A 24,875-nucleotide genomic window follows, 5' to 3' on the forward strand; every position below is an offset into this window, starting at 1 on the left:
AGCCCGTCGCGGGGCGCTGACACGAGCAGCGGGGCTCGCTGGAGTTGTAGTGCGGAGGGGGGCGGGGCACGCGCCGGGCGGGCGGCCGCGGGCAGCGGGGAGGGGCTCAGCATCCCTGCGGGGGGAGGGGGCTCAGCAACCCCGGGCAGCGGGGAGGGGCTCAGCATCCCTGCGGGGGGAGGGGCTCAGCGTCCCCGGGCAGCGGGAGGGGGCTCAGCATCCCTGCGGAGGGAGGGGGCTCAGCATCTCCGGGCAGCGGGGAGGGGGCTGGTCCCGTTTCCCACCCCATCCCCGTTCCCAGCAGTAGCAAAAAGCCCCTCGAAGCATTCACGAGTGTTTCTGCCGCTTTCCCCACGGGAATCACAGGGCGCTTGCAACCCAGCCGCCGCCGCAGCTGCAGAAGACGAGAAGTCTTCCCCCCACCATCAAGGCTTTCCCGGAAAGGGGCAGGATTTCCGAAGGGGAACTTGGCTTCCCAGCTGGGGCCGCAGCAAGAGCACGCAGGCGCTCTCTCCTTGCTGGCCCTCCCTGCCCATCTCCATTTCCCGGGGGGCAGGAGCTGGAGCTGCCCCTGCCTCAGTTTCCCCAAGTGCTGATGCCCACAGAGGCACCCAGTGCCTGCCAGGGGATATACGTGTAAGTCCCTGCTTGGGAAGGGGATAGGGGGCCGCAGGCAAAACACCACTGTTAGTAGCCAGTGTATTTTTCCTTGTCACTAGAGAGGTGGAATTGAAGTTATTCACGGTGTGTTGGCTACTTGAATTAAGAAAAAATACTGGATAAACCCACCAATGCGCTACTTCTCTTTAAAATCTTTCCTCAAGTTTCCATCAAAAATGGACACCCGATTTTTTTGGCAGCTGAAGCTCCTCTGGGTGGTGGCCAGCATGGCTGGCGGGTGAGGTGAAGACTGTGCCTGCCGCTTTCCTCCTTTGCAAAAACACAGCGGAGAACGCTGCTAAAAAGAGTAATTTGTGCAAAGAAAAAGCAAAACCAAACAAAAAAAAAAAACCCACCCCAGAAAACAAAAAACATTCTGCCCTGAAAAAAATGTTGGTTTGCTGTCACTTGAGAGTCTGCTCTGCTTATGTCCCCTGGATCCAACATGTGCCTTGAGTTGGGATTTAATTTTCCCTTTGCAATCTGCTGCATAGGGTGTCTCTCCTCAGCACCCAGCACCCACGGGTGCTGCCCGAGCCCCTGCCTGCCCCCTGCTCCCCAGCCAGCCCCCTGCTCCCCAGCCAGCCCGGCCACGAGCAGCTCCGCTTCCCCTTTCACCTCCCTGCCAGGAAGGGAGGTGGCTGCATGGCAGGGACCACCGGGGTGACAATGCACCCGCATGTCCCCATGGTGGGCTGCAGGTGAGGGCATGTCGCCGGGGGGTTTCCCACAGTGTGGTGGCAGCTGCAGGGGGAAGGAAAGGCCGGTGGGTCCAGGACTGGCATCATGCCCTTGCAGTGGCAGAGCTGGGAGCGGTTTTACAGAGGGGTACCCCACATGACAAGCAGTGTATTGCAGCAAACAGAAATGAAATGCCAGAGTGGAAAAACCCTTTTCAAGGCCACTCGGTCACTGCCCCCCTGTCCCCCTTGGCGAGTACGGCTGGTGATGCACCCGGCACAGTGGGGATGGCTACTGCAAACCCACAAAAAGATGCTACACCAGGGACTGAGCTAGCAAAGAGCGGTACAGCTTGCACACACAATTCAGCATTGCTTAAGCTGCTCCCTAAGTACTGTGCCCCCCCAAAAAGCTTCACCTGCTGCTCTCCTTGACCCCCAGGGCAGGGTAGGGTCTGGGTGCTGCGCTGCTCCACCGGCACTGGTGCTCAACTCACCTGGGCACACATGCTGCAAGGGCAAGGTAGGCAAGCTCCGCGTTAGACTCTGCAGTGAAGGGTGCTGAGAAAACCAGCGGTGCAGCACAAAACCAGCTGAGATCTCGGGGGTCTGGGGCTGTGCACCAGCGAAATGGGGGTGCTGGAATACAGCTATGGCTCAGGTGCCACACGGAAGCCCTCTGCCCTTGGGAGTCACCTGTACCCACCTAGGGCCAAGCAGCCCAGCAATAGCAGGAGGGTTAGAGGCAAGGGAAACACTGGTGGGAACAACAGAAATAGAGCAGTGAGTATCAGTACTGCAGCACGGGCTTCAGTTCCTGCCCCTGCACGAGCAGAGCAATGCTGCCTTGCAGCACAGTCCTGCTGTAGCACCCGGGTCTACCCCACCAAAAGCCCACTGACCCCCACCTGAGTTGCAGACCCACAACAGAGCCAGAACTTGGGCAGGTTTTGCATTCTCCAGCCCTTCTCAATCCCTGCTGCTTGCAGCAGCCTGCGGTCGCTTTGCCCGGCAGAGAGCAGGTAGCGCAGCAGGGACCTGCCTGCTGGGGCTCTCCAGGCTGCTCCTCAGCCTGGTCCTGGGGGGATGAGCCTCCGAGCATTTGTGCACTTGACCGAGGCAAAGAAAACCCCCTTTCCTTTCCCTCCTCCCAAGCTAGCGGGATTTTTTTTGGCGTTTTTTTCTTCAGCAGACAGTTTAGTTCTTGGTGGTTATAATTACACAAGCCTCCCCCAATCAGTCATTAAATTAGCACCTTCTTTCATACATATATATATATAATATATAATTTATAAAGAAATGAATTTTGTAAACAATATTCTTCTACTCCAGAAGGAAGTGTAGTCCGTGGCATAATGCAGCTACAAACACGTATCTCAGAAAGAGGAGCAGCAGCTCTGGGGAGCGGGTGGGAGCCCCATGCCACCCCCAGCCTCCGCGCATGTCCCCAGCAGGACAGTTCTTGGGTGGGGAGTGAACTGGCCGGCTCGGTTTGGGTGTCACCGGTTTCAGCTGAAGCAAACTGGTCCAACTGTGAAACCAAACTGGTGCGAGGCATCGCCATTGTGAAAGACGGCCAGGTCCCGCAGGGGCAGCAGGGAGAGCTCCTCTGTGGTGAACTGGAAGATGGTGTCGGTGATGGAGGGACTCGTTGTCCAGCTGAAACAAGCACCAGGGGCATCTGAGTGGCACAGAAACCCTCGGCTGGTGGGCCTGGAGGACCCTCTCAGAGCACCCGCTGTCCCCTTGCTGCTCCGGTTGCTCCTCGATACACCCAACAGCCCTGTGGCATGGCCAGGTCTCCATCCCCAGCCCTTCGTGGCTTGTCCAGGGAGGTGGCCTCCCCCTGTCCCATTCATGCCCTGCCACATCCCAGCCTGCTTCCCAAGACCAGGCAGCTCCTTGGGCCCAGGAGAGGATGCTCTCCATCCCATCCCGCCACGTGAAGCTGCATCCACCAGGTGTTATCCCAAACCCCGAGGGTGCCAACCATGCTGAGGGGCTCTGCAAATGTCGGTGGACTAGAAAAGGGTCTGGCCACAGCCAGGCTTACCACACAGCCCTGCAGCTGGCTGCATAGCTCTGCTCCCGGAGTCGGCCAGGAAGCGGATTTCCTTCTCGGTCTGGGGCTGGCCCTGCTCGGGAGCGGGTCTGCAGGAGTATGAGACCTTCTGGTTTGCCAGGTGGCTGTGCAGTCGAGGAAGCGGAGCTGCACCGGGCTGGCCACCCTCGTACTCCAGCTGCAGGGCGACGAGAGAGAAACCCGGGTAGCGGGGGCTGCCCTGGAGGTAACCTGTGCTTCCCCCAGTTCCAAACTAGGCAGGATTCAGCTGTCTGCTAAAGCACTCGTTTGGATTTCTTGCAGAAGGAGGTGTCACATCCCACCAGCACAGCCAGTGGGACCTTGTGCCCAGGCACTTCCCACCACAGCAGGGCAGGCACTGGAAGACCCCCGATCCCACGAGATGGGGCATTGTGTCCCCTTGGCTGTCCTGGCCAGGCACTCACCAGGAAGCCCCCGGGCAGGGCGCTGAACCACTCAAAGGTGTCCTTGGAGGTGTAGGCACTCAGCCAAGCCTTGATAGGGACCTGTGGGGAGTGGGGACCATGTCACACTGTCCCAGGCTTCAGTTCCCTGGGACTTGCAAACTTTGTGACCAGGATCCTCACCCCAAAGTGCTCCAACAGTTCCCTGGGATGGCAGTGGTCACCACAGCAAGGGACCGGCCACATTGTCCCCTCTCCAGCCCTGACAACCCCTGTCCTCACCTGCCCCGAGGGATAACACGGGGCTGAAGCTGCCCCATGAAAGCCACCCCATACCTGGTTGTGGACGGGGGCTATGCAGGTCTCACCCCCTGCTGTGAAGTTGCAGAAGGCCACCAGTGCGTCCTGGGGGCTGCCCTGGTTGGGGTCGATGTAGTATTGCCCTGGAGGGAGGCAGAGGGGAGGTCCTGGCACCCAGTTTTTGGAACAAGGAGGATGCCATGCTGTACCGTGCCATCCCACCCCAGCTTGTAGCACATTCCTGGCTGCAACTTCCATCCTCCTGGGATGCAGCCTGGCTGCCATCCTGTTTCTCCAGGGATGCCCATGAAATGCAGCTGAGCTCATCCCCCCAAATCCTTATTCCCTCTTAACTGCAGAAGCTGCCTGTTCCCCCACATTGGCCAGCAGGGAGGGCTGGCCTGAAGTGAGGCCATTGTGGGGGACCCCGTGTGCACCCCAGTACCGTTGGGCAGGCTGGGGTGAGCCAGCAGCAGCTCCTTGCAGGTGGCCGCTGGGTTGGTTTTGGTGCCGTTGGGTTGCTCGACAAGAGCTTGCAGCTCCTGACTCAAGGTGTCCAGCAGAGCCCAGACCGCAGTGTAATTCAGGTGGTTGGAGGGATAAATTAGGTGCTGAAAGAAAAAGAGGGGGATATAATCAAGCTGACATTAGCTCCCCCCTCCCCACCTCTTATTTTGTCTAGGAGCATCATTGGGTGCTCAGGGAGAGGATGGGACACGCAGGGCACAAGGACAAGCCTGGTGGGAGAGAGATTAACCAGAACCGCTTGCTCTTTCTGCAAGGACTTTGGCCCCTGTGCACAGAGGACCTCAGAAGCAGTGGGAGATGGGACAGCACCACTGTCAGCCCCTTCCCACCCCAGTCGACACCCACCAAAAGCAGGATGGGAAGCCCTTGCCCCCATGCACTCACCCGCAGCTGCTCCCTGGACAGCATCAGCGTGGGTCCTCTGGGACCAGGGGGGCCAGCGAGACCCTGGGTGACAATGACAATGCTGGTGATGCTGACTGCTACCCACGAGCCCCCCCCCCCCCCATTTGCAGCTCCTCCAACAGTGCCAGCAGCTGGCCATCCCCACGGCATGGCATGGCATGGCATGGTGGGACCTCACTGCCAAACCCGAGGGAGAAGGGACCCAAATTTTGGCACGAGGGACATTAGCGGCTCTGCTTACCGGTGTGCCCGGTGTGCCCCTGGGTCCCGGCAGCCCCGGGAAGCCTTTCGGCCCCTGCCAAAGGTCAAGGTGGGGGAGAGAAGAAAAGCAAGGTGGCAAGATGCTGCTGTGCTGAGCTGCACCCCAGGGTGCCCCACAGGGCCACCCTGCACTCCGGGGAGAGGACAGGGGGGGATGGTGCCCCACAGCAGGGCTGAGCCCAGCTCAGGTGCTTCCCCCTACTTACTTTGGGTCCAGACAAGCCCTGGAAGAGAAGGACAAGTCCCAGCTAAGACGGAGGCAGGTGGGATTGAAGCCCCATCACAGCGTAACTGCGGGTGGGTCCAGGAGTGAACCCCAAACCTGCCCAGAGGGTGAGGGACTCACCGGTGTCCCGGGGATGCCAGGGTGTCCCCGTGGGCCGGGGGGGCCAGTGTCACCCTGCAAAGACACCGAAGGAGGTCAGGACACTGCATGGGGCATCTCCCAGCCCTATGTCCTTCTACAGCTCAGCCCCTTCCCCAGGTGGATTTTGCACAGAAAAATGAGGAATTCACCCCAAATAGTCACCTTGGTTCCTGCCATCCCCCCTCCACCCTGCCCTTACCTGCTGTCCCTTGGGTCCTGGCCTCCCAGGGATGCCATGGGGTCCCAGCTTGCCCTAGGAGACATGGAAGGGTGTCACACAGGGTGACAAGGGACCAAGAGGGGGGAGGAAAAGAGCAAACCCCTTCACACACCTTGAAGCCATCGTCCCCTTGCTGTCCCAGCTCGCCCACACTGCCCTTCTCGCCCTAGGAGAGAGTGAGGGAGAGCTCTGGTGGCAAAGAGGAGGGTAGAAACCCCCTGGGACACCAGGCCGAGGTGGGGGGCTCTGCCCTGGACGGTGGGCTTCGGGAACCCTACTCTAGTTACCCCATCAGTGGTGTTTCATTGCGTAGGCAACAGAGGTTTTGCTTGCTGCCTGACCCTGGCAGGAGACACCTGCCTGAGGACGTTTCCCAAGGTCGAATATCTCCTGGCCTCCAGCAAACAGTTGGAAATGGGAAATCCCCAGTTACAGCTGGGTGCAAAATTTCTGAAAAAAACCTTCCATTCTTCTGGTTTGGTAGAATTAACTGTAGCCATATTGCTGGGGAAGGAGGAGGTGTGATAGCGCATCTGCCTCCCCTCCTCAGCTGTGACGGGTAAAAACTGAAAGCATTTTGTCCCAGACTAAAATATCATTCAAGACAACCTCGCAACTTCCCAGAAAACCCTTTGGGAAAACAAAGAAAATTTCTTGTGTGCTGAAATCTGGTGGAGCAGGGGAAGAAACCACAGCGGAGCAGCTGCCCACAGCCTCCTCTCCCAGGCTCTGGCCTTGCTGAACACCCTGGACTTTAGCTTCTGCTATTGCTCATTTAGCTCGCAATAAATTTAATGCTGAGGTTTCATTTTCCTGAATGCTGTGAGCAACTATCCGCCACCAGGGACTGCTTGTCACTCTTATTTACAGCCTTATGGCTGATGGATGGGGCCGTGAGGATACGCTTTGCTTCTCAGGCCAAGGTTGGATCCATCAGCTCATCAGTAATGGCACAGAGATGGTATGTGCTTGTGCTGCATCAGCATCAACACTGAGAGCAGGGGATTAAAGGACTATGCTGCTGCTTGCAACTCCAGGAGGATGGAGAGGCTGGAACAGGACCTGGTTTTGGAGAAAGCCTCACGGTCCCACCTCGCAGCACCTGGGGACATGGTCAACCCCCAAAGAAGGATGCTGCAGCGATCAGGGTTCAAGAAGAGGGGAATAAGTGATGGCATCCAGCAAATTAAATGCTAGCCCAGCCCAGAGTCCCCCTGTCCCCGTGCCTGGGACTCAAGTGCCCAGTACATATCACCTACCTTGGGTCCTTTCGGTCCAGGGTCTCCCTTCATGCCCTTCAGCCCTGGGATGCCCTAAGAGAGAAATGATGCAGTACCGCATCACCCTGCGCCTGAGCTGCTCCCGTCGGCTCCCTGGCAAAGGGGAACCTTGCCACAATGGTGGCTTCCAGGATTCTGAGAATTTCAGGCAGTTTTACAAACTTTGAGGTATTTTCTCATCATATCTTTGATTTTTGCTTTCAGGAGGATCCCTCAAGCAAAGACCATTAAATAGTGCAGTTCAGGTCCCTTAGCTGGTTGCCGAACATGCCACCTTTCTTCTGTGAAGTTTCCAAAGTCAGGATTTTTATTTTAAATGAGAAAAAACAATTCTCAGCAATTAAAAAAACCCCAAACATCTGAGTAGGTTTTTTGGGGGAATGCTGGCTGCTGCAGTGCAGCCAGTCCCTCCAGCCATGGCAGCTCGCTGGGCACATGGGCACAGTCCTCCACAAGTGCTCAGCACTGCCGAGCATCAGACACTTAACTGGAAGGGAAGTATTTGGCCTCTAGAACAACATATTGGAAATTACGTGATTTGCCTGACTGCATGCACATTGTTGGGATGCTAATTTGGGAGGAGAAGGCACAATGAGATGGTTAAATGACAGATGGTTAAAACACCTAGAAACATCACTTATTTTAAATGGGTCTCTGCTTTGGTTGTCTGCAGAGCTGGGTTGCACAGTGGTACCTGTGGGGGCCAAACAGTGAGCAGCTGTCACCCCAAAACCTTCAAACTAATACTCACATAGGGTCCCTGGGGGCCCTGGGGTCCTTCCAGCCCCTTGTCACCTGGGTAGCCCTGAAATGCAAAAGCGAGAGATCCTGGCTGGTGAGCCCAGAGGGGCAGGGCGAGGGGAGGCAGGAGTGATGCCCTGATGCCTCTTGCAGGGAAAGCAGCCCATGGGGGCTGGGGGTGTGGAAGACCCTTGTCTTGAGCTGGAAGGGACTGGGGACACAGAGCCCTCCAGCTATGCGGTGCCCCTGTATTGGCTTATTGTTTTCTGAGCTGGGGCTCAGGTAGTTGGGAGCACCCCCTGTCTTGAGAGCACCCCTGAGCTGTCAGGGTGCCAAAGCAGCCCTTGCCCCGGTGGGGCAAAGCCAACCTACCTTGGGTCCCTGGGGACCTCTCGGGGGTCGGTGGCCAACTTTGCCTCGCTTCCCCTGGGAATGACAGATGAAAGACTCACGAGCAATTCAGGCATGTTAAAGGCACTAAGCTGGCTGCCCCACATCCCCCTCGCTGCCCCCCCAGGGTTGCTGAGCCCCCAGCAAACTGGGGGTGCTCTGCAAGATCTCTGTGGGTTCTAAGCATCAGCCCCATGCTTCCTGCCAACCTCCATGGGGACAACAACGCCGTTTACCCGTCTGCCAGCTTCTCCAGGGACCCCTTCTTCCCCTTCGTGCCCCATATCACCCTGGGGGAAGAAGAGACAGGAGACGTGGGTCACCAGCAGGCCAGCCACAGCCTGAACCAGGACTGGGGAAAAGGGGCTGCTTGCTGCGTGGAGATGGGGACGGAGCTCAGCAGGTGCTGTGGGACCCTGGGGATGGAGACCAAGGCCATAGTGCGCAGCTGGCCACTGAAGGGGAGGTTCCCTGTTTCCAAGGGCACCCGAGTCAGGATGGAGGCAGCCCTGTGGGGCTGAACTGGGGAGACTTGCCAGCCCCTCACCCAAAAACCAGCCAAGACAGCCCAAAGGCATCGAAGGGGTCTGTGTTTGCCAGGCACTGGTGCACAGCTGCCTTTACAGCAGGGAGAAGCAGGTCCCCCCAGGGCGATTCCCCCTGGTTTCTCTCCACAGACCACAGTGGGGTTGACCAGCTCAGGCTCAGCCACCCCATGTCTGGTGGCTGGTCTCCCCCCCAGGTGCCATCCACAGAAGACGATTTCAAAGGTACCTTTTCTCCTTTGCGACCTTTCCAGCCTTTAGGACCAGCTTGTCCTGGAGACCCCTAAAATCTCAAAGGAGAAGGAAACCCCTCCGTAAGGATGATGTGCCAGGGATGTCTCCTCCCAGTCTCCCTCCCTGCTCTTGCCACAGCGTGCGCAGGAGGATGCTCTAAGCTGAAGTCTCCATTTGAGACTTTTGCCCCTCTCTGGAGCAGGCTGGGCAGAGTGGGGCAACAAGGGCGTTCCAGTAGGAACAGGAGATGTTGCCCATGTGGGATCTCACCGCAGCTGGGAGATCCCAGCATCCTACCATCTGTGCCAGGAGAACCAGTATGGCTCCATCCCATTCCTCACCGTTTGCCCTGGTTTTCCTGGCTTGCCTGGCTTCCCTTTCACACCTGCCAGGCCCTAGGAAGTGGGGGGAAAAAAAAAAAAAAAAGTATGAAAATCAACCCAGCTCGAAGAAAAAGCTCCAGGGTTATTCACCCAAATCCTGGGAAGGCTGTTAGAGTGGCAGAGACAGAAAAACCAGAGGCAGAGAAGCAGGGTAGCAGAGGAGCCCACTCACCTCGGTGCCACTCAGCCCTGGGGCTCCAGCTTCACCTGGTGGCCCGAGAGGACCCTGAGTTCATGAGGGGACAAAAGACCAACAGATGAGGCTGGCATCAGCGCCAGGTTATTTGGAGGAAGGCAGGAGGGCGCGTACAAAGCCAGCTGCCTCGCCCCAGCGTCTGGGCTGGGGTTGCTCCCCGCAGGGACTGCTGGTGTTGTGCCAGGGAAGACCACCCTGTGGGGACATCCCCTGCCCATCCCCATGGCAGAGTTACCTGCTGGCCTGGCTCTCCCTTGGCTCCCACTGCTCCTCTGGCTCCTTCGTGCCCAGTGTAGCCCCGGAGCCCAGGGGCACCCACTGGCCCCCGGGCACCTGCTGCGCCCTGGGGTGCACACAGAGGGGGGCACAGGTTACACTCCAGCCCAGGCCCACCTGGAGCAGGGCTTGAGCAGCTGCCCCCTGAGGGGCTTCAACCACACCAAGCCACAACTCCTGCTGTCTGCTTTGCAAATCCACCCAGAGTTTATTCTGCATCCCAACCTCTCCCAGGAAAGGCGACTGCCTGAGTTAAGGACATGTCTTGCCTGGGTAAAGCGACACTGCAACACGGGAAAACTGGGATGCACATGGGATGTATCCTGCTGCTGAGTGCAGGGCACCAGTAACACACCTGGGGCTCTGTGCATGTCAGGACCAGGACCATAAAAATGCATCTCAGGGCAGAGTGCTCCTGAGCACAGGTGGCTCCTGGAGCCACCTGACCCTATGGACACCCACAGATCTGCTCGGGGACAGCAGAGGGGGAAACCAAGTGCCCCAGGCAGACTCCAACAGCCGAGCATTAATTGCGCAACAGCTGGCGGCACTTCTGCACGGTTTTTAACAGCTATATTAAACGCCTTTGTGGAGGTTTGGCTCTAGGGAAACCAGGGAAACAATGACTCAGTTACGAAGCCACTGCAGGGCAGGACCTGGGAGACACTGCCTGGAACCGGGGCTGCCAGAGCTTGCTTTGTGGCCACCCCCGGGGTGAGGGTGAGGCACAGCCCCAAGCCCAGGCTCTGCTGCTCCATCACAAGATGCCACCAAACCTTTTTCCCAGGGAAGTTTTGCAGAGGTAGGGCAGGTACTCACCACCAAACCGGGCTTGCCACCATCCCCCTTGACTCCATCATCTCCAGCGAGTCCCTGCGGTGATGTTGGGGATTTAGAATAAGCCCGTCACCACCACGTGCTCTGCGCTCAGGCCCCCTGCAGGTATTTTAAGCATCCTCTCCCTCGTACCACGTTCAGCTGGCCGAGGCACATGCCCAGGCAGCACCCGGGCACCACGTGGGAGTGAACACGATTTGATCACAGGAACGGGTCTTCCACAGGGCATCCCTGGGTGCCAGGCTGAAATGGTCTGATTTTTGGGGTGGGGGCATATAAGTACCTCCTGGGAGTCAGTGCCAAGGTATGAGGCATTAAAACCCCCTCCTCACTCCTGAGCCCCCTGGCCTGGGCAGTTAAGGGGAAGTAAATCCTTTGGTTTTGGTTTGTATTAGAAGTGGTGAAGTACTGGGGAAGCCTTTGGCAGCTCCTGGGTCTACAAGGTCCCAGGCTTCAGTACCTCTAATCCTGGAGCACCAGTGGGTCCATCCATGCCTCGTGGCCCTGGCTCTCCCTGAGGAAGAAGGGGAAACAGCTCTGTCTGCAAAAAAACCCTTCCTTGCCTTGTTGACTTTGGATCTCAGGCCAAAAGACAGGGAGTGCTCCATGGCAGGTCCCCCAGGTCCCCAGTCTGACCCAGGTCCTTCACCACAGCCAGCCCCACCCCATCCCCCATCAGCCAGAAGCAGAAAGCAGAGCTTGGGAAAAGACCAGAAAAGGGTGTTTCACCCACACATAAAGGGCTGGAGCCATCACCGTGTCATACCTTCACTCCCTCGGGACCATCGAGCCCAGGAGGACCTCGGAGACCCGTCCCACCCTGTTCAGGGCACAAGCAAAGGAGCCCCATTGATTCACCCCTGCCCAGTTCTCCCAGTCACACACACTCCTCCCCAGCCAGGTCTGCGATCAGCCAAAAGGGGAGGAGGGAAGTGACCTGACTTACAAATCGTCCTCTGGCTCCTGCAGGTCCCGCAACTCCGGTGACACCAACCTGGCCCTGGGACACAGAAGGAGACACGTTCAGCAGGGTCACAGCCCGGCTGGGGGGCAGGAGGCTGGAGTTTGGCCAGAGGCAACGTTAACCCAGGCTGTCCAGCAAATCCAAGCTGTCCTTTTGTGCCAACAAACCCCAATTTTGGAGTCATGCCCATGAGACACAAAAACTCCCTAATTATGGACATTTACCCATTCCTAGTATTTTATGTGGCTCCTGGAGCCCAAGGTTTCCTGCCAGGGGTGAGGTCCCCCTCCTTGGCACCCAGCCCCCAACCACCAGCCTGCACGGATGCTGGGAGCCTGGTGGGCTGAGGCAGCCCCTCTCTGTACTTGCCAGCAAACCTTCTTGGCCTTTCTCTCCTTTATGGCCTTTTTCTCCAATCTCCCCCGTGGCAGCTCCAAGGCCAGGCACTCCAGGAAGCCCCCTGGGGCCAGCATCACCCTGCTCAGGGATGCAGACAGACGTGTCACCACAAAGAAGGAAAAGGCATTCCAATTAAATGAGCTTCTTCATGGAGATGGTGTGTTTCACACCCTCTCACTGAGTGCTGCAGACAGAAGTTCACCCTAGGGTGCTCAACAGAGGTGCCGATGCCAGGTCTGAGCCCCGCATCTCCAGTGGTCCTCAGCCATGGGGACACCTCTGCCATGCTTCTGCCCCCACCATGGCAAATGGAGCAGCAGATGCTGAGCAGGTTATGGGTGTGTTCCATGGGTGCTGCAAGGAGGGGAAAGAGCTACAGGCACTCCTCACCTTCTGTCCCTGAGGTCCTGGCTCACCCGGGTCTCCAGCATCACCAGTGTCACCCTGCCCAGAGGGGAAATACCGGCATCAGATGCAGCAACTGCAACTGCTCCCCAGCACCATCCCAGGGTGGGTTAAAAGCTGACTCTGACTTCCATGGGCTTCTCCACCCTCCTCTGGCCAGGATTTTTGTGCTGGGTAAGAGCTGGCCGTGTGGCTTTGCCTGCACCAGGAGGCCACGGCCAGCTATGACCCACACTGGCCTAAAAGTGGGTGAAGACAAAATGCTGAGCACAGCCAAGCAGCACCTTGCCCAGCACAGGGAACCCAAAGCATCAGCTCCCTCCTTCCATGGGGACACCTCAGCCTATCCATGGCAAAGCTGTAGCACGTGCAGTTGTCCGGAGCCAGTGCACCGGGTGCACAGCTTTCTGATCCCCATCCTGTCCCCATTCCCTGGCAGAGGATGCTGGTGGGCAGCAGTGACCACCGTGGTGGTGTCAGTCAGCACACGTACCTCCTTTCCTTGCTCCCCGGGGCTCCCCGGCAGCCCCTCTGGCCCATCATCCCCTGGCTCCCCGGGGTCCCCTCTGATGCCCGGAGCTCCGCAGGTTCCTGCCTCCCCCTGGACAGGATTAAGACAACCAGGATTACTCTTGGCTGTCTTTTCCGGCTGACCCTGGCTCTGCCCTCCATCGTTTCTCACCATACAGCCACCTCAGCTTTCCTTATACAGGTACCCCCAACTATGAGGGGACCTGGACCCACCTACCATGCCTAGCAACATAAATCCCTGGACATGAACATGCTGCAGGTGGATTTTAAACAGTCCCACGTGGTTTTAGGTGCCTGCCTGTCCCTGCAGCAGCGGGGCCAGGTGAGCCCAGCACCTGCATCGGTATCACCCCAGCACCCAGCAGGGACCAACCTGCTCGCCTTTGCGCCCCAGCTGACCCTCTGCTCCTGGTGGTCCTGGTGGTCCCTGGGGAGGAAACACACAGCCCAGCCCTAGCACAGCTCTTTTACATTGCGCAAAGCCTTTGGCTCAGTTAATGCAGACGCAGCTTTAACCTTCTGGTTTAGTTGAGGATCAGCAACCTCCTCCCTTCATTTCCCATCCCTGGAGAAGGCACGTGGGGAGAGGCGGGCTGAAGCAGCCCCAGCCGAGGGAAGGGCAGGGCTCCCCAGCTGATGTACCTGCTCGCCATCCAGCCCGCTGATGCCGGCTTGCCCAGGATCTCCCACATCACCCTGCCAGAGGACACAGACATGAGGACAGGCAGCCATGGTGGTCCTCCAACCAGGTTCCCCACAGACCTCCCTGCCCCAGCTGTCCAGCATTTGCAGGAGGGCTTGCAAGACTCTTCTCCCACCCTGCACCAGACATGTAAATCCCCATCCAACTGGGGAAAGCCAATGGCCAAACTGGGAGGAGTGCTGGCCCCTACAGCCCTGGGGAGTAAACCCCACTTTGGGCAAGCAGAGTGAGACCAAGACCTGCCTGGGCAGCTCCTGACTCATGGGACTGGGAAGGGAATAAACCCACTTTCTCTATCCTTACCTTTTCTCCTCTCATCCCTGAAGGCCCTTCAGGTCCCTTAGCACCTTCCCGGCCCTGAAAACAAACAACCCATATCAGCAGCAAGGCTTTGCCTTAACCCAGGAGGCCTTTGCAGTTCCTAAGCAGGGGTCTGGGGTGCCCCAGCACACCACATCCCCATGGGCAGAGAAGCCACACACCATCTTCCCTTATCCTTCTCTTCCTGCAGGTGCTTTAGGGAACTCCCCAAAGAGTTGCACTAGCAAAATTCTTGCACCCTGTCCTAGTACCTGAGGCAGGAGGTTGTGCTGGGCATCGATCCAAGGAGCCCCATCTGCACTCACCGGGTACCCAGCTGGGCCAGCAGCACCAGCCACTCCAGGAGCTCCTCCTTCTCCTGCTGAGCCAGGCTTCCCAGGGATGCCATCCAGCCCCTGCGTGCCGGGAATGCCCTGCAAAGCCAAAAGGCCACTTAGGTACCTCAAAATGCAGTGCAGGGTGCAGCTCCGGGGAGGGCAGGCCAGTGGGAGCCCCATGCCTGAAGCAGCTGGGCCACCACAGGGTCTGCAAGGTACCACCTGCACCTGGTGGGTACCAGTGCCTCATCACTGCAGGTGCATGAGGGTCCTGCTGTCCCCGTACCTGACTGGTCACCACCCAGCTACCCATGCAGGGTTTGGGTCATTCTCTGCCCCACAACCAGCCCAGGGATGAAGCTGCCTCCAGAGTGGGCACCTATCTTTCATCCCATTGGACATCACCCAACTTCAGCCTACAGAGCATCTCCGCAAGCTACAGCTCTCCCACTTACAGGTGGCCCTGGAAGCCCTCGAGGACCCGGGTCTCCTGCTCTGCCCTGAAACAAGAAGGATGCTCAGCAGCATGGTCATGGCAAGGAGGCACAGGGGACCCCGAGTAGGGTAAGGCTTTGCTTGGACAATCCCCGTGTGCCTGGGCCGCCTCAGCAGTGTCTGGGCAGATAGCACAAAGCCCGGGCAGCAGCAAGTGGGACACCAGGCTCCTGCCTGCTCCTGCAAAAGGGTCCGGGGTCCACGCTGCTTATGCTACAGGTAGCACATGTATCTGTTGCAGAGCATTGCACATCTGCAGGGGACCGCGGCAGAGGGAGCGGAACAAGCCAGGCACACGGGGAGCATGGCAAGCCCTACCTGGGAGCCGGGAGCGCCTCGGGGACCAGGGGGACCTGGCAGGGCCTAGGGGGAGGAGAGCACCATCAGAGCCCCACGCCGCAGCCCTGAGTGTTCCCCTCTCCCCAGTTTAGCCCCTTGATGCCAATGGCAAAGTTTTCCCATTTTCCCATACCCAGCCCAGCAAAGGCAACCTGCTCAGTGCTTCTCTGGTGGCCTGGAGCTGCCCAGGGCAGCAGCAAACAACACTCACCTTGGGACCAGCTTTTCCTGGAAATCCTGGTGGGCCTTGGGCTCCCTTTTCTCCCTGTTACGAGGCAGGAAAGATTTCCTTTCTTCTTTATGTTTTAATGCCGTAATTTCTTCAGTGAGAACCACCCACCCCAGCCAACTCTCCCCCCACCCCCCCAACCCAACCAAAAAAAACAGGTGCCTAGCATCTTATAACAAGCCACAGGAGTCTGGGCAGGTAAGTGCCCAGAACCATCAGCTCACCCAATGTGGGAGCCAGCTCCAGCCATTCTCCTCCTGCCATCCCTGCAGCCCCCTGATGGAGACCATTCACAGATACCACCCAAACCCACCCATTTGGTTCAACGCTCCAATGCAAAAAAGTTTCTGAAGCCTGAACTCCCACCCCAGTGCATCTCCTCACTGCTGTGCTGGACCTCCCAGCCCTACCTTGTCTCCCCTGCGCCCTGGCCTCCCACGGTCACCAGCAGGTCCCGGGTAGCCCTGAGGAGAGCATGGCATCAGGAGGCAGCCGGGGCTGCCCAGAATCTCCAGGGTTTTGGGAGAAGGTGGCTGCTGAGGCTGAGCTCTTCGCCAGGGAAAGGCAGGACCCCGGGCACCGCAGGAGCCCTGGCAGGATGGCGAGTGCCTGGCTGGAGGCAGCCCTGCTCCAGCGAGCCTCCCTCCCAACTCAGCCGCTCCTGCAGGCAGGTGGGCAGCACCCTCCCCCCTCCCCCCAGGGACATTATCACTTACATAGGTGCCAACAGGTCCTTGTGGCCCCTCCGAGCCAGGCTTTCCAGGCAGCCCCTGCCAGGTGAGATGAGAGCATTAATGAACCTCTGCTCCTGGGATGCTGGCAGGCACTTCCCACCCTTGGTGTCCATGTCTGTGCCCACAGGATCCCCCCAGGTCTCCCCATGGCAGCCAAGAGCCTCTCAGGGCTGTTCACCATCATCACAGCTCCAACTAGCCCCCACAAGCCCCAGCTCTCACCTTTGGGCCCAGGTAACCCAGGTCTCCATCAGGTCCAGGTTTTCCCAGAGAGCCCTTTGGAAATATTTGGGGAGGAGATATCAGTCAAAAGGCTGAGATGAGCCAAGCCCCACCGAGCCATTGCTGCTGCCTCTGTGCTCACGGACAAGAGTCACCTGGTCCAAGCCAGGTTGCTGGGGACAAACTCTGTCACTGTGGCCCACCCTGGTGGCTCCTGCACACCAGTACCCTGTGGCTGGCTCTCCAGCAGGGCTGTCCTAGGGAAGGTGACAATAGTCAATCCTGGGGTCATCACCAAGCCCAGCTGAGAGCAGGCTCTCAGGGAGGGGCTCTTCCAGCAGCAGGGGCTGCTCTGGGTCCCCATCCCAGTGGGCAAGGACCTGGGACCTCCTCCCTGAACCTGTACCACCCATTTCCTCCTGGGATGGAGCGTATGCTTTGATCCCCTCCCAGGACTCAGGACCACGCTGCTATTCAGCCACCCAGGCGTGAAGGGTTTCCACGGGCTGCCATCCCCCATGGAGACCCTGCTAGGCTTGGGGAAGCTGCAAAAAATCTTTCAGGCAGATTCCCTGGGGAAATCATTCTGCTTTTCCCTAGCCCCAGTTCTTTCTGCCAATGAGGCTTTTCCATGTCTTTTAACGAGAAGTTAAGACCAGGTCCTACAGATGTCCTGATCCCCTGCCAGTTCCCAAGGTGGGAAAGCCCCATATCGCCCAGCAGCAGCACCAACCCTGCTGACTTCCCACCTAAGAAAATGCAGAGCTCATGCAGAAGGAACTTTTTTTTTGTCTCCTTACTATCGATCCAGGAGATCCTGTGTGTCCACGGCCCCCTGGCAAGCCGGCAAAACCCTGGAAGAAAGGGCGGAAGACGAGCAATGGAGGGAAGGCAGAAGCAGGAGGGATGGAGCAGCTCTCCTCTGGCAGTGCACGGCCTGAGACCAACCCAAACCAGAGCGAGCGCCCAGGGCCAGGTGCAGGCGAAGGGCTCAGCCCCTCGAAGGCAGCGCTGGTGCTTTCCACTTCAAACCAGCTCTTTGGTTTCTCGCTGCTGAAGCGCTGCAGATGTGTGTGTACATGCACAACACCCACACATGCATCCAGACAGCGCTACGTGATGCTGACAGCCAACTCGGAGGTGTGTCTCCTTGACCCAGAGCAGAACATTTTTCATGTATTGTTTTGAGGGAAGTGCCAGATTTGGTTTTGCTTTTGCTTTTAGCTCAAAGATAAACAAATATTAGAAATCCTGCAGAAGGGAAAACTTGCTACCAGCCCAGGTCTTGCTGCTGGACCTGTCTTGGATAGCAGTACAAGGGATGAGACATCATTTTGCAATAGCCAGTTCTTAAAAGCACTGCCCATTCCCTCTCCTTCACCCTTCAGCACAATTCTCAGCAGGTTCTTGCCTGGAGAAGCACTCTTCAGAGCACCCTTTGGCTGGTCTCGCTCCATCAGGGCCACCCACCACCTGTGCCTCATCCTATGGGTATGCTTTTGAGGCACATCCCCAGGGGGAGAGCCCCGAGCAGAAAGGAGGGAGGACAGAAATCAGGCAGCCACGCAGCTCTACTCACCGGTGGTCCTCTCCTGCCTGGGCTGCCCACAGTCCCTGGGTGACCCTGCAGGACAAGGCAGGCAATGATGAGGATGGGGAGGCAGAGGCAGCCTCTCCCAGTCCCACCATGTCAGCCCACAGCCAGCTGCTGCACATCACGGCAAGGTCCAACATGGTGTCAAGGTCTTGACCCACACAGCCATGGGGATGGTGGGGTTGGGAAGTCCCCTTATGTCAGGCTCAGCTCCCCCTCTTGATACAACCCACTGCCCCAGCCCTTGCCCACTGTCAAGTACAGAGTGTAGGATGGGAACCTGTGTACCAGGCTTTCCTTCTGCACCTTCTGCTCCTGGGATGCCCCGCGAGCCCTGGAAGGAGAGTCTCACCTCAGGAAGGCAGAGTCTGGTGGCAGGGTGCCCCCATCAGGGCCTCATCCAGCCCCAGAGCCTCCCTCCAGTATTAAAAAGGTGGCAAATTAGCAGTGGCATGGTCCCCAGGGTGTTCAGCTGCTCTGTATTGAGCCATGGGTTCACTAGTGCATAGGTCCTCCCTGCACAGCTCCTGCAGCTCCTCCCTGCTCCATTCCACCTTTGGATGCAATCACTGGGAAGTAACATGAGTGTAGGAGGAAACCCATTCCCACCGTGAACACCTCAACTGTGTTTTGTCCCCTCTTGCCCCAGCTATTTATTCCTGGCTTTGTCACCAAACACGACTCTGAATAACAGAGTTTTCTTAAGTTGCTATTTCCTGAGTTTTCTACACTCAGGGTTGAGAGAAGTTGTGGTGTTGGGCAGGTGGTTTGTCAAAACACTTCATGCAATGTGCAAAAGCTTGAGCTGCTCGTTCCCAACTTATCCTGTGCAAATTCCCTCTGATCCGGCTGCATCCTGGGATGCTGCTCCCCGAGAGCTGGCTTTCCCATCCCAGCGCTGATGGCACCACATGCCAACCCAGGGCCATGGGTCATCTCCTACTTACAGGCAGCCCAGGGACTCCGACCAGCCCACGCTGACCCACGCGGCCCTGGAAAACAGCAAGCAGTAAGAAAAGCATCTCCCTGCCAGCAACAGAGCTGGAGATTTGGAGGCAAAGCTGGTGCCCAAACATGTCACGGCTCAGCCCCAGCGCATCCCAAGCCACCCAGCGAGGGGTGTCCAGGGTTGTTTCAGTCTCCCACAGCCAAAGATGCTCCAAGATTCAGCTACAAGTACCAGCACCCCATTAGTTACCCGGGCTCCCCGCGGTCCTGGGGTTCCCTTCAGGCCATCAGGTCCTTGGCCTCCCTAAAATTCACACAAATGGAAACAGAAGTCATTTTAGACAACCCTGCAGGTGTCCCCCAGCCCCTCCACCCTGGAGAGCACCGAGGGGACCCATCCACCACTGCCACACTGGAAGGTCAGTGTATGGCTGCAGTGGGTGCAGGGATGCTGTGCACAGGGTGGGGGGCCAAGAGGCTGGGGACCCGCCCCAGGTGGGCATCCTGATGCTGTCCCTGGGTGCTGGGCCCCATGCTGCATGGAGCTCCTGGGCAGGGAGGCTGCATCCCTGCCCCCCACGCAAGGATGAGGGGAGCCCGCAGGAAACCAGGGGACACAGCAGCAAACACCAGCACTGACCTTGGGTCCCTCGCTGCTGTTCAGCCCTGCTGAGCCGATCTGCCCTTCTTCCCCCTGCCAGGAGAGAGGAGAGGAGTCAGCCAGAGAAAATGCAGCCTCTGATCCTCTGCCTGCTCCCCCAGCCATGGCAGCCACCATGCCCCTGCCCTGTGTAGGGGAGAAATGTGGGGAGCATGGCCGGAGGTGGCACTCATTAAATGGCAATGTGACCTGGGGCACCAGCTGAGCTTTGGGGTAGGGATGGAGACCTCCATCAGGATCATAAAACTGGCCAGAAAAAAAAAAAGCCTAATAGGTTCAGTGTTGGCCCAAAACAGCACAGCTGAATATTTTTGTTGCCTGCTGATCAAATTAAAGACAATTCAAAGGACTGATGTGCCGAGACTCCTGGCTGCTTGGTTACAGCCCTGGGAGGGCAGGCACAGCCCAGACCCTGGCTCCAGACTGATGTGGTGTGATGGCAGCGCTGCTCGGCTGGATGGAAAAGGCACCACCTGGCAGCGAGATGAGTCGTGCTGCATCTCCATCTCTTGGAGAGGTGGGAGGATTCGTTTCTCATCCTGAACAGCAAATGTGAGAGCAGATCCAGGCAGGCATCGCAAAAGCCCTCCGAAGCAGAGGGCATCAGATGCAGGGGGATGCTGCAGACCAGAAAGGTGGGTGGGAAAATATAATCCCCCTTCTCCTGAGAAGCTGGAAAGCTCTAGAGACAAGCAGCCAGCCTGGCTTCAGTTCCCAGGTAGAAGTATTGATCTGCAGCTGGGTTCATCCATCCTGACAACTCACCTGGAGCACGCACTGCAGGAAAAAGCACTCTGAAAATTGTGCCTTGTTCCTGTGGCTACCTGGCACTGCTGTGCTCAGCTCTTGGGAGCTGGCGAGGGTTGGGGCCAGGTGGTATAGCTGGTGAGAAGCAGGGCAGCCGGCTGGGCAGCAGCAGCCCTCCGGAGCTGCCAGCACAGGCTCCAGGAGGCAGAGAGCCTGGCGGGAGTCAGGGATGAGCATCAGTTCAAGAGAGTGAAGTGTGAGCCCTGTGCTCTCAAAATACCTGCGCAAAGGGTGCTGATGGGGGGCAGGGACCCTGCAAAGGTGCTCGGGCAGAGGCAGCTGGGGAGGGCTCCCCTTGGACCTGCTGGAAATCCCCTCGCATTGCTGAAGCCACCACCTAATTCCAGGTCATTGATGGGGGCACAGCTGGAGGGGTCTGGAGCAGCCGGGTCAAAGCTGTGTCGGTGCCAAGTGCTCGGTGCCAGGCACACCTGCGACCCCAAGGACTGGGACTCTGAGCCAAGCTCCCCGTGGCCATGCAGGGGCCAGCGATGCCCCAGCAGCATGGAAGGAGATGCCATTAGAGGGCTCCCTTGGCCTGCACCAGCTCCCACCACCCCAACCAGCGTGTACCAGTACGGCTGCCAAGTGGACTTTTGCTGGGGACAGCCCAGTGCCTTCAGTCCTCCTTCAGGAGGAGGAAGAGGCAGTGCAACATGGCAGAGATGCTCAGGATGCTGGAGGGGAGCTGGGTTTAGGCAGCGGGAGAGAGGGATCCTGCAAACCTGCAGTGCCTGCACCAGCAGCACGGCAACGCGTGGCTCTTGGCCAGGCACAGCGGCATGCTGGCCACTGCCCGGCTCAGGAGCAGGTAGGAATGCTCACCCTGGGCACGGCTGGGGCAAGGCAGCACTGCCCACACTGCCTGCATCCCTCAGCGCTGTCCCTACCACCCACCTCATGGCACAGCACTGGGCACCCATGTATCCCACCACGTGGCACCCTGGAGCAGCCATGGCACTTACATCTGGTCCCCGGGGCCCCACTGCTCCCCGTGGGCCGGGAAAGCCCTGCAAGCCAGCCTGGCCCCGAATCCCTGGGGGCCCTTTTGCTCCTTGCGCTCCACGTGGACCCTTGGAGGAACAAGACACAGCACATCACTGCAGGGCTCCTGTTTCCCTGCAGCCCACGCCTGGGGCTCCCCCACCCGCAGACAGGAATCCCCCCATCGCTTGTTGCCCCAGCTCTCTGCACAGCCAGCCTTTGCCATGGGGCCACTCTGGGTGAACATCCCACAACCCTCCTCCAAGAGCATCCCTGGGGCACCAGCAGTGGGGCAATATAACATTTTTAAACAGCCAAAGCAAGATGGAGCAGGGAAGGATGGATCAGGGGCAGGACCACGGTCCCTGAAAGCAAATGCCCCTGGGTCCCTGGACATCCACACCAACCCACCCACCAGCTGGAAAATAGCACATTTGAAGAACAGAAGAAGAAGCAGCTTCAAGAATCCCCCCCAAGCCTGGGTACGTGGTACCCTGTCTCCTTTGGCTCCCAGGTCTCCCTTGGCTCCACCTGGACCTCGACAGCCCTGCAAAAGGAGCAGAGGTGGAGGGTACACTCAGAAAACCATGTTATTGCCACTTCTTGCAACCAAACAACCAAAGCATGCTTTGATCCCATTTTGGCATCAAAGAAAGTGAGTTCTGCCCAATTTAGATCAGGGCTTTCCTCCTGATGGGCCTTTTGCAACCGGGGGCAGGTTACATGCTGGATCTGTTCCTCAGGGGGGGGGGGGGGGGGGGGGGGGGTTGTGGGTGTGTGTGTGTGGTGCTCCAGAGCTTCTGGGTTCATTCACCAGCAAATGGTCAGTGGCCCCCGCACCCTGTGCCAATCCTAGCCCCAGCTCCCTGGCAGGTAGGACACCTGCAGCACCCGGTGGTGGCATCCCAGCTGCACCATCCTGGTATCAGGACAATGATGACTAGCACCTTGTCCTCAGTACTGTGTTCCCCAGCACAGACTAAAGCACTAAAGCACTCCTCTTGTGCCTCCCCAAAGCAGACAGTATCTTAGGACACATGTTGTGTCTGAAAGCTCCTCTTATTACAGCAAGACAAGCCCAAGTGCAGCTTTGCCATCCCAAACAACTCCAGCTTCCACCTATTCAAATGTCAAGTTCAAACACAGGCAAAGACCATGAAGATGGTGCTTTGGGCTGTTCTAACACAGCTCTCCTGCTTCCCAAGCAGGGATGGCATGGGTGCCATCACTCACCCGCTCTCCTTGGGTGCCTTTTGAGCCTGGCAGGCCAATAAACCCCTTCAGAGAGAGACACAAAATGCAAGTAAAAAAAAAAAAAAACACAAAGGAAAGTATCAAATGCACTCATGGAGGCTGACAACCCTCCCACACTACAGGGATGGGAAGATGCTGATAAATGGGAGACACCAATTTATCTCTGCAGAGTTGATGATGATGAGATGCCATGGTGGAATTTGCTTCCCAGCAGGGACCAGGGGATGCATAAGCCCACCCAGGGCTGCCCCCACCCACGCACCAGCCCTCAGCTGATGGTCCTTGTCAGCCTCCAAAATGCACCACACACATCCCACCCTGCATCCCTCATCCCCTCTGCAAGCACCAGTTTCAGCACACAAGCAGCAAATGCACCAAGGGCTGTGCTCAGCTGGGACGCTGTGGGTCAGGCAGCAGGAAGGCCAGGTTGCCCCAGCACCCTAACCCTTTGGAAAGGACGGCTCAGCACCCAAACCCCTTGGGAAAAGGGGTGCACTTAACTGCGCACCAGGGAAGGGACAGGCAGGGCTGGGGCATCACTGCTGATAAATCCATAGGGGAAAAAAAATTAAAAGCAAGGTCCCTGCAAGCAGCAGAGGCGGAGGAGCTTTGGAAATGAGGAGTGTGGTCATAGGGATGTGGCAGGCATCCCCACCAGCTCTTAAGCCACAAACACCATGGGAAGCTGGGGGTGGCATGAGGGAGAGGGCATTCCCCCACATTGCTTTGGGGGGCTTAAAGGGGGAGGATGAGAGCACCCCACATCCAGCCACCCGCTCCCATGGACTTACCCCAGGGCCCTCCTGTCCCAGCTGTCCCCTCAGCCCGGGGACACCGTCTGCACCCTGCAAGAGGGGTGCTGGCATCAGCTCGTGCGGCGCTGGGCAGAGCGCCCAGCCCCACCATGTCACATCCCCTCCCCAGGGCTGCTGGCGACCTCCAGGCTTCATTTGTGGGGTCTGCTGCAAGCGCTGCCATCCAAAAGCAGGGGCAGGGACACCTACACCCCCCCACCCCACCCCTCACCCCCCGGTCCCTCAAGGGAAAGCCCTCAAGCCCTCACTTCATCCCAACCAAGGTCAAAGAAAGCCAGCGAGAAGCTCTTACTGTGTCTCCTTTGGGACCAGCTGATCCCTCCATCCCAGCTGGACCCTGGGGAAAAGCAAAGGTGGTGGGAGGTCGGAGGTTTGGCAGAAGAAGGATGCTGCTTATTGTGCTGCTCTGCGGATGAGACCCCAGCCCATAGGAACCCTGCCCAGCCCCTCAGCAGCTGCCTGTCACACCCCATGGACCATGTCCCCACCAGCTCACCCTTCCCTTTGCCCCCCACCTCCTGCCTGCCTGTCCCGCTGCCAGCAGCCTGCCCACAAGACACAGCTCTTCCCACCCACCCATTCCTACCAGCTCCCAGGTAGCCACAGAGACCCACAGGGTCAAGGACTTCATGCCCACTTGCAAAGGACATGGGGGACAAGTCCCAGTAGCTCTTTCTTTGCTCAGCAAGCACATGGCGGGGGGACCCACACCTTGGAGACATGGTAGGCTCCAAGCCAGGACAGCATCCACTTACCTGCACGCCCCTGGGGCCAGGGGGGCCGCGTCTCCCCTGCAAGCCCTGCGGTCCCTGCAAAGCAGGAGGGGACAAGATGCTGCTGTTAGAATCAAACCCCCGTACACATTGTGCAAAGCCTGTGGTGCAAAACCTCTCTTGGGAAATACAGTGCTGCTGAGGAGCTCCAGGGCTCCCAGCGGGCTGGTGTGAGGGGACCCCCCCACCACTGCACGGAGTACAGAACGGATTCCCACCCCTGTCTCAGCCTCTTTGCAGACTTTGGGGTGGGTTGAGAATGCAGCCCAGCTGGAGGAGACCCCTCTGGGCTAGGTGATGCTTGGGACACTCTCCCATCCCAGCACCCCTAGCAGCTGTCCCCCAGGACACCGCTGCACCGTGCGGTTTGCTCATCCCTTGGTGCAAGTACCTTGGGGCCCCGGGGGCCAGGCGAGCCAGGAGGGCCCATTTCTCCCTGGGGAGAAAGCAGGGAAAGGACGGGGTGAGCACAGTGGCCAGAAAATCCCAAATAGCAAAGGGAGGCAGCCAGGGCAGACCCACCTGAGAGCCATTGACGCCTCGGCACCCGACGGATCCCGGCTGGCCTGGCTCTCCCTGCAGCACAAGAG

General features: G+C 58.3%; 1 protein-coding gene across 1 annotated transcript in view; it reads right to left on the bottom strand.

Moving 5' to 3' along the window:
* Window positions 1-2,748: 2,748 nt before the first annotated feature.
* Window positions 2,749-24,875, bottom strand: part of LOC119154087 (collagen alpha-1(I) chain-like) — a 90,512-nt gene continuing 68,385 nt past the window's right edge. The window contains 51 exon segments of the mRNA XM_037401257.1: window positions 2,749-2,999; window positions 3,394-3,433; window positions 3,436-3,580; window positions 3,849-3,929; window positions 4,164-4,270; window positions 4,573-4,738; window positions 5,040-5,102; window positions 5,302-5,355; window positions 5,528-5,545; window positions 5,668-5,721; window positions 5,888-5,941; window positions 6,021-6,074; window positions 7,168-7,221; window positions 7,940-7,993; window positions 8,302-8,355; window positions 8,556-8,609; window positions 9,094-9,147; window positions 9,440-9,493; window positions 9,654-9,707; window positions 9,913-10,020; window positions 10,773-10,826; window positions 11,251-11,304; window positions 11,557-11,610; window positions 11,737-11,790; window positions 12,124-12,231; window positions 12,544-12,597; window positions 13,052-13,159; window positions 13,463-13,516; window positions 13,732-13,785; window positions 14,096-14,149; window positions 14,419-14,526; window positions 14,886-14,930; window positions 15,244-15,288; window positions 15,476-15,529; window positions 15,904-15,957; window positions 16,210-16,263; window positions 16,450-16,503; window positions 17,250-17,303; window positions 18,029-18,073; window positions 18,324-18,377; window positions 18,991-19,035; window positions 19,242-19,295; window positions 19,632-19,685; window positions 21,425-21,532; window positions 21,937-21,990; window positions 22,677-22,721; window positions 23,489-23,542; window positions 23,805-23,849; window positions 24,268-24,321; window positions 24,677-24,721; window positions 24,808-24,861. Coding sequence (XP_037257154.1) covers window positions 2,849-2,999; window positions 3,394-3,433; window positions 3,436-3,580; window positions 3,849-3,929; window positions 4,164-4,270; window positions 4,573-4,738; window positions 5,040-5,102; window positions 5,302-5,355; window positions 5,528-5,545; window positions 5,668-5,721; window positions 5,888-5,941; window positions 6,021-6,074; window positions 7,168-7,221; window positions 7,940-7,993; window positions 8,302-8,355; window positions 8,556-8,609; window positions 9,094-9,147; window positions 9,440-9,493; window positions 9,654-9,707; window positions 9,913-10,020; window positions 10,773-10,826; window positions 11,251-11,304; window positions 11,557-11,610; window positions 11,737-11,790; window positions 12,124-12,231; window positions 12,544-12,597; window positions 13,052-13,159; window positions 13,463-13,516; window positions 13,732-13,785; window positions 14,096-14,149; window positions 14,419-14,526; window positions 14,886-14,930; window positions 15,244-15,288; window positions 15,476-15,529; window positions 15,904-15,957; window positions 16,210-16,263; window positions 16,450-16,503; window positions 17,250-17,303; window positions 18,029-18,073; window positions 18,324-18,377; window positions 18,991-19,035; window positions 19,242-19,295; window positions 19,632-19,685; window positions 21,425-21,532; window positions 21,937-21,990; window positions 22,677-22,721; window positions 23,489-23,542; window positions 23,805-23,849; window positions 24,268-24,321; window positions 24,677-24,721; window positions 24,808-24,861 — 3,300 coding nt within the window. The 3' untranslated portion in view covers window positions 2,749-2,848.

The sequence above is a fragment of the Falco rusticolus genome, chromosome 9 (assembly GCF_015220075.1).
Source record: "Falco rusticolus isolate bFalRus1 chromosome 9, bFalRus1.pri, whole genome shotgun sequence".
Lineage (NCBI taxonomy): Eukaryota > Metazoa > Chordata > Aves > Falconiformes > Falconidae > Falco > Falco rusticolus.